We start from the raw sequence: 15,984 nt of genomic DNA, 5'->3' as shown, positions 1-15,984 counted from the left end.
TAAGTTGAATTATCTATTTAAACTTACTTTCATGCTACTTTTTCATTATAAAAGAATTTAAGGCCATCAGTTTTTCTCTGCATACTGCTTTAGCTGGGTCTCATGGGTTTTGTTATTAAAGTATTTGTCTTGCCAACACTTTATAGATAATTTATAATTTCAGTTTTGTTTTTCTCCTTTTTTCATGGATTGTATAGAATAATGGTCCTTAATTTCTAAGTCTCTGTTTTCCAAAGCATCTCCCCATGGTCTATTTCTAGTTTTATTGGTTATCATTAGAGAGGATAAGAGCTATAAAACTCTACTGTAGTAAGCTGAAGTTTCTTAATGTCTAGCTATGTGATTTTTAGGATATTTTATATACATTCAGAAATGTATATTCTCTTTCTACAATGTAAAATTTTATATATATATGTTAAATTACATTTACTATGTGTTAAATATATTAAATTATTCTATTGACTAAAATATTCAACTTCTTTACACATTTCCTCTTTGGAGTCTATTTGATATATCAAGCATTCCTTTATAAATGTATTTTGATCAACTTCATTTTGAATATTTGTTTTACATGATTGATAGTGATGGTTTTGGTGCCTAAAGGTACGTAACTCTTCTCTTAGTAAACTGTACCTACCAGATTCTTTTAAAGACAAAATTACAAAAGTTGAGGTTCTGATTATATCATCTGTTTATAGCACTATTTCTAGGATGGTGCTTTTTATAGGGATTCCAAATGTTTGTTTCCAAATCTCTCTACTCATGAACTACATTCTCCAAATACTACTGCCTCCACAAAGATTTCCTAAAGAAGAAAGAAAAAAATGCAGACTCTATCTGCGTGTATAGGGCTTCCCAGGTGGTGCCAGTGGTAAAGAACCCGCCTGAAAATGCAGGAAATGTAAGAGATGTGGACTCCATTCCTGGGTCAGGAAGATCCCCTGGAGGAGGGCATGGCAACCCACTCCAGTATTCTTGTCTGGCAGGTACAGTCCATAGGGTCGCAAGGAGTCAGACATGACTGAAGCGACCTAGCACACAATGTGCTTATATAATATACTTTAGAAAATTTTAATTGTTGTCCTGACTAAAGTATCGTTGCAATCACCTTCTTCATGCTCAACTTGATCCTTTGTAATTCTCTGTCTCAACTCTTCTAAGGTACTTTGGTGCCTTGCAGTAGTTACTTGATAACATGCCTTAACTCATCTTCTGTAAATGTAATTTAGGGCAAAAATAACAGTAACTAGTAATTTCCTGAGTGGTATTAGGCTTTACATATAATTCACTTAACTACAATCCTGTCAGGTGAGAACTGTTATTATCCCCATTTTACAGATGAGGAAACTGAAGCTCATTAAAAGTTAAGCAGCTCGCCTAAGATCTTGCAAGCTGCAGTGCTAGAGTTCTGATCTAGCTCTAGTCTTTCATCCCTTATTTCTGTTATATGTCTTATCCCCATAATAATTTATAAGAGAAATAAGGGATAAGAGACAAAGGAGTGGAAAAAGACTGCAGGAGAAATTACTTTGGAAAGTGAAAGTCGCTCAGTCGTGTCTGACTCTTTGCAACCCCATGGACTATACAGTCCAGTCCACGGAATTCTCCAGGCCAGAATACTGGAGTGGATAACCTTTCCCTTCTCCAGGGGATCTTCCCAACCCAGGAATCGAACCAGGGTCTCCTGCACTGCAGGTGGATTCTTTACCAACTGAGCTATCAGGGGCCCTTTGGAGGTTGCAATAAAGAACTGATGCTTTTGAACTTAAATACAATTAAAGTGGTGTTGGAGAAGACTCTTGAGAGTCCCTTGGACTGCAAAGGGATCAAACCAGTCCATCCTAAAGGAAATCAACCCTAAATACTCATTGGAGGGACTGATGCTGAAGCTGAACCTCCAATACTTTGGCCACTTGCTGCAAAGAGCCGACTTATTGGAAAAGATTTCTTGATGCTGGGAAAGACTGAAAGCAAGAGGAGAAGAGGACGACAGGATGAGGTGGTTGGATGCCATCACCAACTCAATGGACATGAGTGTGAGCAAGCTCTGGGAGATGGTGATGGACAGGGAAGCCTGGCATGCTGCAGCCCACGGGGTCGCAAAGAGTCCGACACGACTGAGTGACTGAACAACAAAATAAAGTCTTGTTTTCAAATGTGAGGGGCATAGGAAGCTCTTAAAAGGGTATTTGGAGAAGGGTAATGTGGTCTGATTTCTGTTTTAATAGGATCCCTGTGGCTGCAGGAAGGAGCACGGGTTCTCAGGATATAAGAGCGCAAGGCGGGTCAGTTAGGAGAGCTCTCCTCAAGATCCAGGAATGAGAAGCTAGGGCAGGGGCCAGAATGGGAAAGGTGGGCGTGGGGACAAAGGGCTGGATTCTGGACATATTTGGAAGGCAGAACCAACAGGATTTTCTGGCACATGATTTAAATGGTGTAAGAGGAGCCAAGAAAGACCCCAGTCTATTTGGTCTAGAGAAACCGTAAGACAGGAATTGCCACTTAGGGAGATGGAGAAGTGTGATACACAGTATTTCAAATAAAAGAACTCTTGTTTGACCATTTACTTATAAAAACTGAATAGCTAACTAAGGAACAAAGATCATAGTGCTGTTAACCATACATGGGTATTTTTATTCTCTATGTTCTGTAAGTCAGAAGACACAGTTAATGAGATGTCGAAGGTTAAATCCATTTATTAGCCTAAATGGCATATGTAGTGGTTTCGATCTGGGATCAAGGGACAAGAGTCTATGGGTAGCTGCCTGCTTCAGTAAATAAAGTTTTTTTATTGGAACAAAGCCAAGCTATTCATTTACATATTGTCTGCGGCTGCTTTCTAACTACAGAGGTTACAACTGGGACCTTATGGCTGACTGGCAAGCTGAAAATATTTACTATCTGACACTTTAAGAAATAATTTTCTAATCTCTGGCTTAGATTTAGACAGAGATAATTCAAAATTGTGTTAAACTGAACTAGGTTGACTGCAATATGTCTTTTAATAGCCTTTATCAGGAATATTTTCTCAGAGTTTTATCAGAATTCAGATTAGCATCATTTCTTTCTAGACAGACATGAGAAAAAATTTTTAAAGTTAATGAACAATTTAGGATGGAGCCAATAATTTATATTTTCATTTTTTTAACTAAAGAAAGCTTTTATTTTATAATATATGTGTAATAAAAAAATACGTGTGTGTGTACACATGAATGCACATAGAAAAATACATAGTAGTAACATTTTCTGAGAAACACATAGGCCATTAACAGATCGGCAGCAGAGAATTATGAAATAAGCACGCATCTCAGGTTCAAGTAAAACTGTATTTAAATCCTTGTTCTTTAATTTACAGGCTATTTGGATATGGACAGCTTATTTAATCTCCTTGAGTTTCAATTTCTCATATAAAAGAATTGGAATATTTGTACCCTGAACACAAAGTTTTTATGAGAATTAGTAAGACAATGCTTGTGAAATGACTAATACAGTAGTGTTACATGATGAGCACTGAGTAAATGTTTGCTCCTTTAAACAATTAACCAAGAAAAAAAAAAAAAGGACTCTACATCTTATTAAGAAAATAGGTGATTATAAGGGAGACTCTTATACCATAGCTGTTTTTCCTAATATCCTCTTTAGGTATCCTTTTAATTCAAAAATATCAAACATTAACTGAAAATAGAAGTCTCCTTTCTGTTTCTCATTTTTAATAAAAAAAAGGAAAAAAATGGTCTCTCTCTCTGTGTGTGTGTATATATACATATATATATTTATTTACAAGACTGAACTCAGATATGTGACGTTTAGATTATTTTCACAGTAGCAAACCTCATTAATAGTTCAATCTTCCCTAAATGGACATTAAATAGGTTTTAGTAAAAATAAGGAGGAAGCATCATACTTTAAACTTACATAATTAGCAGTGAACTACATGAGACTTCAGCTGTTTACAAGAGCCATTTTTTGTATTCTATTTATTTGTATAATTGAGCCTTGCTAATAAAGTAAGGGGTGAATTATATAAATAAATACAACTTAAGTGAAGTGAAAAGTGAAGTCGCTCAGTCGTGTCCGACTCTCTGCAACCCCATGGACTGTAGCCTACCAGGCTCCTCTGTCCATGGGATTTTCCAGGCAAGAATCCTGGAGTGGGGTGCCATTTCTTCTCCAGGAGACCTTCCTGACCCAGGGATTGAACCCAGGTCTCCCACATTGTAGGCAGACGCTTCACCGTCTGAGCTACCAGGGAAGTCCAAATACAACTTAAGAATTTGACAAATAGCATCCTACATGATACCAGTCCTGAACTTCCAAAAAAGAAAGAGGAAAAAACAATATGACACAGCTAAGCAAACAAAACAAGGGCCTGGTGACCTTCCTTTCTAATAATCACTAAATTTTCTTTGCCATTAGCTTCTCTATTGGTGAAAGAAGTAATAGTTCTTCCTCAGTTTGGGGAAGGGAAAGGGCATACCATTTTAATCTCTTTTGCTGCTCTTTTTCCAAATCTTGGCATTTTATACACATTGCCTAAGTCTTTCTAAATAAAAAACACATACTAGTCCAGAATTTGGATATTTCTTGATTTCCCTTCTTCAATAGCAAGATCATCATGCTTCTAGATTTTCATAAAGGGAGAAATAATGAAGAACAGAGGAAAAAGAAACACTAAAAACCAAGAATACGGTTCATTGTAAGACAATGACTTAATGCAACCAGTTTTCACCCATGGTCTTTTCTTCACTGCAACAGAAATGCCCTAGTGCAGGACGGGCTACTGGAGGTGTTTCACAACCCTGGCCTCACAATTCTTAATATTGTCCAAACAGCTTCTCAGTTAAATCCCATCAGCCATGTCTGTTCTAGTGTACAGACTGAGTCAGAAGAGGATGCTGTGTAGTGGTGGGCAGGTCAGAGGACTACAGAAGGCAGAAAGGAACGTGACTGCCAAACGCTCAGAGGTGGTCAGGAAACCCACGGAGGGGTTGCAAGTTCAAGCTCTCAAGTCAGGTGGGAATTGCCCCTGGGCGCTGCCCAGCTGCTTCAGATCCATTCTCTACAATGAGGAGAACAGCTAACCTAAGGCTGATGCCCAGAGGCTGACGTTAATTTTCTCCTTTTGTGTAATAAGGCTTCATCTGACCTGTGAGGGAAAATGGAAACATAGAAGGGTGGGGTGTCTCCCTTCCTTTTATTTTTGTGCTCAAAAGAAAACAAGAGTTTTTATTTTCTTTAATGCAAATATTACATAATAATAACTAGAAAGCAGACAAGTAAATTACAAACCCCAAAGAACTAAAAATTACTCCAGTAAAGCTTCAGTTTTCTGGGCTCCTTTCCTACCTTGTCCTGAATTTTAAGCTCTGGCTGGGGAAACTTTTCCCCTATAATGACTGAATTTAAAATAGCTAGATTTAACGTATTACAATATACCCCCAAATCAGTCATAAGCCAAACTTCTGTACAACTAAATGACTTTACATGAAAAAGTTTAATCAGCATTCTCAACATAAGAAAATGAAAGCACCACAATTCTGCATTTACCTTGCATTATGTATTACCTCTTTGATAAACACAAATCCTTAGGAAATGCTGTTTATAAGTGATGTTATGATAACAGCTTGATATTTTAAAACTGATTTCCTAAACTAGTACAGTAAGAAAAGCGTGTGAGAGCTAGGTGCTTCTCATGTGATTGCACATGCCTTGTGGCAGCAAGGGATATTTTTCCCTTCTTCCGTTAGAAAATAAAAAAGTTAAAATATATTAGTAAACATTTTCTAATGGTTGTTCACGGGGGAGAAAAAAAGCAAAAACAAAGAGAAGGATTTTGAGAAGCTCTTGAGAAAATTTTGTAGGAAGTATTTTCTTCGTTCTGGTTTCATTTGAGTGACTACATTCTTTCACCATTATTTTGAAACAAGTGAAAATTTAAGGCTCTAATTTCAAGTTTTTCAACTTGTTGCTCTAGGGTGTCTGATTTTTAAATTCAGAACTCTTTGGTTTTCTTTCATTCCTGGTGATAGATATTTGTGCTCAGGAGCACAGAGGAAGACCATCTTCTGATTTTCAAGCATGATCTGTGACTCTTCAAAAGATAAGCGCAGAATGAGACCAGAATTTGCAAGCGGTTCAGAAAGGAAAAAGTGTTTTCCTTCATAGTTCTCAAATCACTCCCAAAATAAGGGAAGAAAATGACAGCCTAACACATCCTGATAGAAAGAAATTCAATTATCACATGATTTAGAGTTATTAGGTTCAAGAGAAAATAATTTTTGTAAGATTATATTTTTTTACAAATTAATTTACATTTGTGAATCCTTAAACCAAGACTGCAGAGAACCTATGTGGCACAAACAACAATTAAATAAAATGCTATGTAAACACAGGATCTGAAAGGACTTAGACAAGAGTAATTTTTTAGTAAGGTCAATGTACAAAGTTCTCAGCAGAGTGAAGAAATACAGGCTGACTTCAAATAAATACAGAAAAAAATTCAAGTTTCATACTGATGAACTGCTTTTGATAACTTCATTTCTAAGGATAAAAGATATATAAGAACTTTGAGAAAAACATCCGTTCTCAGTGTTCATTCTCTGATCATAAGGGCCATTTTTAATGGAAATTACTCAAGAATAAGCACACTGAAAGATTTACTTCTTTGCTTATTTCCCCCACATTTCTCTCACCCAGGTTCAAACCTTCTATTTTTCTTCACTGGCCACCTTTCTTATTATTATGATGTCTTATCTACCCTATGAAATAATTACTAAAAGTATAAGGGCTGGTAATTTCTTTCTCCTCTTAAGGTTCTTTCACAAAATGACAATGAATTCATATTTTGGAAGAACTTAGCATATACAGGGCAACTAAATAATGCCGCTGGTACGACCTTGCTCAGTCTTCAGAATTATCCTGCCTGCCTGCCTGCCTGCTAAGTCACTTCAGTCATGTCCAACTCTGTGCGACCCCATAGACAATAGTCCACCGGGCTCCCCCGTCCCTGGGATTCTCCAGGCAAGAACACTGGAGTGGGTTGCCATTTCCTTCTCCAATGCATGAAAGTGAAAAGTGAAAGTGAAGTCGCTCAGTCGTGCCTGACTCTTAGCGACGCCATGGACTGCAGCCTACCAGGCTCCTCCATCCATGGGGTTTTCCAGGCAAGAGTACTGGAGTGGGGTGCCATTGCCTTCTCTGGAATTATCCTAGGTAGGTACTATTATTACTGTGTCTATAGAAGAAGGGGCAGGGCCAGCTAGTTAAGAAAATTCCTGAACTGATACCGCAAGAGCTATAACAAAAATGTTGTCAGCCTGGTTCCAAAGCCCACATTTTAGCCAACTAGATTTGGCTTAGATTGAGATGATATACTTGATGTAAAATCACTGTAATTATGCTTTATTTATTTTATAATCAAACCTCCATGGAGAGTTAACACATCAAAATGATGATAGCACCTTACAGTGATCATGAGCTGGCAGTTTATCAAACTGTTTTGTTTGTTGATATGAGAGCTGGTGACAGCAAAAACCCACAGGGTCCCTGGGTAGAAAGAAAATCAAATGAAGAAGAAAATGTGCTAAAAGAAAGAGTCTCAAAATATCACCACTTTAAGGATCTGGATTTGAAGTCAGTGACATCAGACACCAGATTCTACTTTAAAGTGTTAGTCGCTCAGTTGTGTCTGACTCTTTGCGACACCACGAACTGTAGCGCCCCAGGCTCCTCTGTCCATAGAATTGTCTAGACAAGAATACTGGAGTGGGTAGCCATTCTCTTCTGCAGAGGATTGTCCCAACCCAGGAATCGAACCAGGATCTCCCGCATTGCAGGTGGATTCTTTACCAAGTGAGCTATCAGGGAAGCCCCACTTTACCTCTGTTCTAGGCTACTTAAAAGCTGGTTGCTCGTCTCCCTCATCTTGCCAATGCCTGAAAAACACTGATTAACAAGAAATTTATTAAAGAAGAAAGAAATTATTTTTTTAAATTTTAAGTCATAAAAAATAGTGAGCCCACTTTGAATATAAAATTGACATAGAAATAAATAATAAACTACTTAGATTCTCTGAAGCTGGTTTATATGGGAGCAATTTTTAAGCCTTTTACGCTATTTTGAAGCCTTTTAAGGCTGCTCTGAAGTCTATGGGATGGCTGAATGGACTGCATCTCAGAGGTCTGACATGACTGGATATTCTTTGGTAAGACACCGATCTAGATCTGTATTGCATCAACAGAATTAATTAGTGTACTACCTGTATTATAGCTACGGTTCTTTCCATCTCTATTCAATATCTGCTTGTTTCTCTATCCAAACCTGCCTAACAATCTAAAGTTCCCCAAGGAAAACACTCAAATCAGATTAATTGATGTATCATTTGTTATTGCCAAAACTTAAGATTTACTTTATTAAAAAAAAAATCTGTTGGGTGAATATATCTCTTCAACCAACCTGGTCTGCCTAGTTACCAACTCAATTTCTAGCTTCTCAGTTCCTTCTTTCCCTAACAGTTGTTGCTCTTCTTGATCTTCTGCCATTAAAACACACACACACACACACACACACACACACACATTTTAACTTTTCAAGGCCCTTCTTTGTTTCCATGTTTTTCTTACTCCTTTTTTTCTTATATGATCCTTTTAATGTTCTAGTCTTCATATTATCGTTATTCTTGATTTCTTTCTCCTTTTACTTTTGTCCTTTATCATTTTCTCCATGTATTTTGGTCAATTGTTCTTATTCCCTTTCATAGTTTATTTCCATCCTCTAGTAGTTTTTCTTTTTTTTTTCTTTCTTTGCCTTCTTATCTCTTTCCTCTTAAGGATCTGTATTAAACTTAAGTTTCATTTGCATTTTAAGAAAAGAATACTTTCACCAAAAGTACTCATTACAGTTCTAGATCTTTCTCACTAAGAACACAAAGTTCAGGAGAAAAGCGTTTCTGTTTCCATCTCTCCTTGGGTATACTCAATAGGGGTATAATTATCATTTCTGGCACTAGTGGTAAAGAACCTGCCTGCAAATGCAGGAGACATAAGAGATAAGGGCTCGATCCCTGGGTCAGGAAGATCCCATGAAAAGGAAATGGCAACCCACTCCAGTGTTCTTGCGTGGAGAATGCCATCAACAGAGGAGGGCTACAGTTCACAGGGTCACATAGAGTCGGATATGTCTGGAACAACTTAACATGCACGCACACATGAAGGTGTATGAGGCATATGACCTATATATATATCAGCCAGATCAAGTCAGTAAATACTTGTGACACGTGGTCAACAGAGAGGGCCAGGAAAAGTAGAAGAAACAGTCAACAACCAGTTCTGAGCTGACCAAACAGAACAATCAAATCAGTTGCCCAGCTAGGCGGTTTCAGTTACAAGTCACAGAAAATCCAACTCAGTCTGGTTGAAACGAAAAAGGCCAACACAAGGGATAACTCCGTAAGTAGCAATGTCACCGAGAACCTGCATTGCCATCTATGATGTTAGTTTTACTCTAGATCTGGCTCCTCTCAAGAACTCAGCAGACCCTAAGACTAGATAGATGCCTTTTGCTTACATGCAACAAAAAAAATGCATTTCCAGCCAAAGTCCTAAGATTTCACTATATTGGTCTAGGTCCCACACCTTCTTCTGAATCAGTCACTGTGGAAGGGGAACTGGAATGCAGTGATCTGCTAATCCTAGTCCAGGTGCTCCATCTCTGGATCCTGGATAGGTAGGATATGGTTTCAGAGAAGAAGCAATGAGGGATGGTATGCTGGAAAGGCAACCAGCAAATGTTCACTGCACACAGACAGCAAAGCTGAATGCAGACAGTGCAAAATAACAAGCTATACTCTACTTATTAATATATGTTCTTTTTTCCAGTTATTTTGATAATTGTAAGATTATAAAACCTGAGATAACACATTTTATCTTATGCAAATCAAGATCCTTTTCATTCTTTTATAATCAGTTCCTCTAGGAACTCTTTCTGAGAATGTTCACCCCAAACAGTTACCTATTTTTATTACTGCTAAATAATTTAAATGTTTTTACTGTAAAATAATGAGAAGGAAAAAAAACACAGAATAATAATGAACTACAACAAATGATTATTTGAGAAAATAATGATATTCCTGTAGGAAAACAGTGCTTAAAGACTAATTAGTGAGTATTTTTAAACAAGTATTATAAAGTCATTTTAAGCAAATATAGGGGGAAAATCACTTTTGAAAGTGAGAAGAGACATGAAGAAGCACACTTCATAAGTGAGTAACTATCACCGTTCTCTCCTATTCCCAATCTGATGATATCTCTTTTTATTAAGTACTAACTAAACAAAGACTGTACCAAATTAAAGGCCAGGATGCTAATAACTAAACATACAGAAAAGTCACCTGCCTGGTCATTTGTGGATGGGCAGGGGTGAAGGGTGAGGGCCAATTTGACAACAGCAGTTATTTACAGATACTTAAACCATACACAGGTATTCAAATAAACGAACATTAATCCTCAGTCCAAAAAAGACCTCCTGTATTTTCTTAGAGCTTCCGAACATCAATTTCAAAAGAATTCTCCCCAATCTGTAGAATACTTTTATTTTCTCTGTACTTTAAAATAGAAAGAAAATTTAAAAAACCAGAATGTTATCTGCAGCAATGAGTCATCAGCCATGGCAGCTCTACAACACCCAGGTCTTTCCCTTTCTCTGCAGCCCTTTACAAACGAAGACTACCTTTTAATGACACACATAAATCCCGGCACTGCCTGGATGAAAAGTGTAATTAATTCTGGCCTTTTCATGCCTACTGAAACACTCTGCACACATGACAGCAGTGGTTTGAGAATCCTCTGTATCCCCAAACAGGGAAAGCCACACTCACAGTCCAGTTCTACTCAAAGTGCTCTGTAAGTCACCATGGTAGTTTTGCTTCTACTTCATCAAATCTCTCTCTTATGACAAGCAGATTAAGCTAAAGCAAACTCACAATCAGCCACCTGTATGAACAGCTTTTTTTTTTTTTAACTTTTAAAAGTGTGGAATACGTATTTTCCAAATTCTTGGCAGTAAACACATGCTTTCATTTCTCAACTTGTGGCTGCTATAGAGGGGTATTTCAACAACTTAATCTCTTAGATGCAGCTGCTCAATAGCATTTCCCTTTATTAGAATAATTTTTCATATTTTAATACATACTTACATGCTGCATTACCAAGGCGATTACTCCATTGAGACTTAATTTTCAAGGTTTCATTTCAAAACACAAATAATACAGGTAAAATTTTTAAAAAGAAATTTAACTGAAGATTTACCTTAAAAAAATTTAGTCCTCTTTACAATACTTATTTATTCTAGCCCTATTTGAGGAGTCTTGAAAAAAAAATGCCTACTTTTCAAAGAAGTTACTCCTGCTGTAAATGCAGTTTCTTTGTTTTAATTAGACTGTATATAGAACACACAAATAATTAAATACACAATTCCTCTCACCTGTTTGGGTGTGACCCCAGGCATGCGAATATCCAATGCAAAATCTGATGAATCGATAGGAATTACTGGTCTGGTGGTACCAAGACATTCATTGGAAAATGATCTGGTAGTTTCTTTAAACCTTAAAAAAAGACAATTTCAATATCCTTGAACATAATGGGATTTTAACTGGACATGGGAAGAGGGGAAAAAAAGGAATTCTATGACTTTAAGACTAAATATTGTTGACTTAGACACAATGAAAAGATGTAATTACCACATAATATTCTATACCATTCTCAGAATTGCATCATATAGTCCAAGAGCAACATGCACCCAACTTGTGAGCAAAACATAATCAAAGCAACCAAGCAGGCTACATTCAAAACTTGATTCAATATAAACCTGTCAAAATATACGTTTCTGTTAATGAAAGTACAGTATTAATCAATTAGAATTACCATAGGCCTGTCAATCCTCTCAAGGCAGAAATATTACTACAAGCCAGTAAAAATTGTTGTGAGTCCTTTATGAGTGTCCGATATTACTAGTCAGAAACAAAAAAAACAGCAATAACATCGCTAGAAGGCAGAGTTTTATGATGGCGGGGTGGGGGTGAGTTGGGGGGTGGGGGGGAGCCTGTGATGTGAATTACAAATGCACAAGTGCATAAATATTTAACATGGTAATTATGAAGAGTGTATACAGCTCAATGCTTCCTTGTGAGCTCTTACAGTCTGTGATCTGCTTCTCCTCACCAGTTACCTACCTTTATATCTTTTTCTTCAGGCTGTTACAAACGAGAAGGCATTCCAGTCTAAACGACGATATTGTCCTTTCTCAGATTGTCTCCCCAAGAGGGAGTGATGAGTATTGGAAATCACAACTTCTAATTGGGAGTTCTGAAAGCCAGGACAGCTTGGCTATACAGGACAGGGGGGTGGAGGCGAAGGGGCTTTTTTATTTTGTCTGTAAGGGGTAACTTTTACAAGAAGTTTAACTGTGTTAAAATTCCCAAGGATTGCGGCCAAGGGAATCAACCACGTATATTTCTCCAACACTCTTCCGTGTTTTTTTTTTTTTCATCAGCATGCACAGAAACCATCCAAACCACATGTCGCCTGTTTAGAAATAAACAAAAACAAACAAACAAAAAAAACAAACACCCACCTCTTAAAGACAGAAAGTGGGCTTCGGAAGCCCACACAGCCACTGGGAAACACGAGGAGGAGAACTAGCAGGCTCCGAAAGCCAGCCATGTCCTCGGCGCTCCGGCCCGGCCGGGAGGACCGGGCGGCGCGGCGCCGGGCGGGCGGGAGGAGCGCCGGGAGGACCGGGCCGCGGCGCCGCCGGCAGCCGCTACTTCATGGCCCGGGGCGCGGCGGGCGTCCCCGCGGCGGCCACACAGCAGCGCCGCGCGCGCTCAGCGCCCGCGGGAAGCCGGGACTTCTGTCAGGTCCGCGAGCGGAAGCGCGCCTCCCCTCAGAGCCGGCGGCGGGAGGCGGCGGGCTAGACAGGCGGGATGCTTATCGCTCGGGCGGGACAGGGGCGGGGAGGGCTCCCACACAAACCCGCGTCAGTCATCGTCCGGAACCTGCAGAAAATAGAAGCAGATAATGGATGACTAAACACATGACGGCGTGCGTCCCCTCAGCAAATCCCAGCTGAGGTGCTTTCATCCGTTCGTCGCTCCGCAAGCTTGAGCCCACGCCTGGTGAAAATGCGGGTCTGTTGACCTCCCCGCCCCGCTCCGCCTCTCCCGCCCAACCCGGCCCCCCTCAGATTTCACAAACCTCCTTAGCCCCCCAGTTCTGCCTTTTCCTGCTTTCTCCTCTCTCACACCCGCTCTTCTTTTCTCTGCGACTTCTTCCCCCCACTCCTTTCCCCTCACATTCGCCCCTGCCTCCGGATTTCTTCTCTTCACTTGCTATGTCACTCCCTTCTAGAATGGAAAATGCACTTGATACCTCTGCTGGTTTTAATATCTGCACTTAATACCTCTTTCATTGTATTACCTTTGATGCCCCTGAACCACCCACTAAAAGAAAAGGGAACTGAAGTTGTGGGTAAAAGCAAAGTTGCTATTGGCAGCCATGAAAGGTCTTAGAGACATGAAAGCTAATTATGCTTCTTGGTTCTTGAATGTAGCGAAGTTTTTCATACAAATGACAGGCTAAGGCAAAAGAAAAGAAAAAAGAAACGAAAGCCGAGTTTATATATGAGAGTAATCAGATAGAGAAAGACTTTGAGAACAAAGGCATGTTCATATATATATATATATACACACACACACACATCACAGATCTGAGGAGAAAGATAACCCCTGCCAAAAATGATCGTCACAGAAGTAATCACTGAAGTTCTCAGAATCATTTTTAAAACAAATCAAAAATCTATAGCTAATACCAAATATGAAATGTAAGCACCTATTTAAAACTCCTGCATTTAACATACAAATAGTAATTCCTTACTTAGAAGGCATGCCTCCCAAAAGATATTCATTCCTGAATAAAGTTTGGAGACTTACAGTGCAATGCAATTAGAAGCAGTAAGGAGAATCTCAGCTGACCCCCACATGAATTTTATATACAGAGGGTATGATCTAAAACTTAACATTAATATAAACATCAGGCCATACAGAACTAATGCAACATCTCAACATTTTGTGAAGAAGACTCAATTAGGCTAAATTTTAAAAGGTGTGTGTTTTGACTTTACTCTTACTCTGAATATATTTCAGACTGTGTATCAAGTGTGTATATTTTAGCAAGGTGTTATTTTAAAATGTATCATTCACAATATAAAAATACTTTATAGGAAAATACTTTAAAGGAAAAGATTTCTTAAAGTTCTGAGTCACAAATAAATCCACTGGCCAGATGAATAAGGGTAAAAAAAAAATCAGTAAGATCATATAGAAGTGCTCCACAATAATAAATTAGCATCTAAATCATTCCCTGGAAATCACAAGAGAGTGAATCTAATCTAAACAAAACAAACAAAAAATCAAACAAAAACTAAACTAAGACAAACAGAAAGTATGACCTAAACTTGAAATTAGAAGAGTTCACGGTCATTGCTTTCTAGAAGAAACACAGGTTACGTAAACTATAAATAAAACATGATTGACTATCCAACCTATGCAAGGATGCTTGAGGCTCCCCAGCAACCAAGGACCACAGTTAATTTACATAAGCAATGACATTTTTAAAAGACTGATGATATTTCTTTGAACTTTCTCTTTGGCTTGCTATGTGAGCTTTCAGAACAAAAGCCTTTAGCTTTGTCCGAATCCTGTGGGTAAAGGAAAGAACTCCTTGTGCGAGAAGAGAAATAACTGCCTGAAGGCTATGCAACTGCTTTTGTTTACAACAAAATATAATCCTATAAAATGACAATGTTTAACATTCCCCAAGTTCTTTTCCTCTTTAAATATATGTGAAGAAGGGATTATATTTTTTCTATTGCATGCAGAACAGGATTCAAGGACAGTCCTTCTTCTAGTTGGCAGGGAGATATGGAATTATACAAACACTTGAAAACAAATTTAGTATTAACATTCTTTAACAGGAACACATCCTTAACTACTAGTGTTTGAAAAAACATTCCACTTATCTCTTTGATTTTATTACCTTTGATGTCCCTGAACCACCCACTGAAAGAAAAGGAACTGAAGTTGTGGGTAAAAGCAAAGTTGGTATTGGCAGCCATGAATGGAAAAAAAGGTCTTATAGAAATGAAAGCTAATTATGCTTCTTCATTCTTGACACTTTGTAAACTAAAGACAAAATACAAATCATCATATGAAAAACATCATGTCTAATCTTTCCATTTGTTATTTTACAATGCCTGATGATTGTCAAATGTATGTGTGTGTGTGTGCGTGTATTATCATCAACAACAAATATATATATATGTATACACAGTATTCAAATTCTAGTATTCTTTTTTAGGATTAAAAAAATTCAAAATAGAGTTCTTTGATATAATTCATTCTCTAATCAAAACATGGGGCTTCCCAGGTGGCTCACTGGAAAAGAACTTGCCTGCCAATGCAGGAGACTTGGGTGTGTCACTGGGTCCAGAAGACCCCTTGGAAAAGGAAATGGCAATCTACTCCAGTATTCTTGCCTGGGATATCTCATGGACAGAGGAGCCTAGTGGGCTACAGTCTATCAGGTCTCAAAAGAGATGGATGTGACTTAGCGACTAAACAACAATCAAAAAAATGCTTTAATTTCACTTTTGGTACAAAATATTATATGTTGGGGTTTTCAAAAATGAATAAAACTAAAGGAGAATATTCTATTAACGGAGATGATTCACTTCAGTATTCTATGAAAAGGCAAAAAGATATGACACTGAAAGATGAACTCCCCAGGTTGGAAGGTGCCCAATATGCTACTGGATATCAGTGGAGAAATAACTCCAGAAAGAATGAAGAGACAGAGCCAAAGCAAAAGCAACACCCAGTTGTGGATGTGACTGGTGATGGAAGTAGTCAGATATTGTAAAGAACAATAGTGC

The 15,984-nt window shown here is 38.2% G+C and overlaps 1 protein-coding gene across 8 annotated transcripts in view; it reads right to left on the bottom strand.

The window, feature by feature from the left end:
- The window catches only part of PAM (peptidylglycine alpha-amidating monooxygenase), a 314,671-nt gene that overhangs the window by 161,022 nt on the left and 137,665 nt on the right, over positions 1 to 15,984 (bottom strand). For all 8 annotated transcript variants that reach the window (XM_055565583.1, XM_055565617.1, XM_055565573.1 and 5 more), the window contains exons 3-4: positions 12,628 to 13,051; positions 11,479 to 11,599 (exon numbers count right to left, since the gene is read on the bottom strand). In XM_055565583.1, coding sequence (XP_055421558.1) covers positions 11,479 to 11,599; positions 12,628 to 12,716 — 210 coding nt within the window. In that variant the 5' untranslated portion in view covers positions 12,717 to 13,051. The remainder of the gene's footprint in view (positions 1 to 11,478; positions 11,600 to 12,627; positions 13,052 to 15,984) is intronic.

This window comes from Bubalus kerabau, chromosome 1 (genome assembly GCF_029407905.1).
Source record: "Bubalus kerabau isolate K-KA32 ecotype Philippines breed swamp buffalo chromosome 1, PCC_UOA_SB_1v2, whole genome shotgun sequence".
Classification (NCBI taxonomy): Eukaryota; Metazoa; Chordata; class Mammalia; order Artiodactyla; family Bovidae; genus Bubalus; species Bubalus kerabau.
The sequence above is the reverse complement of the archived record's forward strand: the minus strand, read 5'-3'. Positions and strand labels throughout refer to the sequence as shown.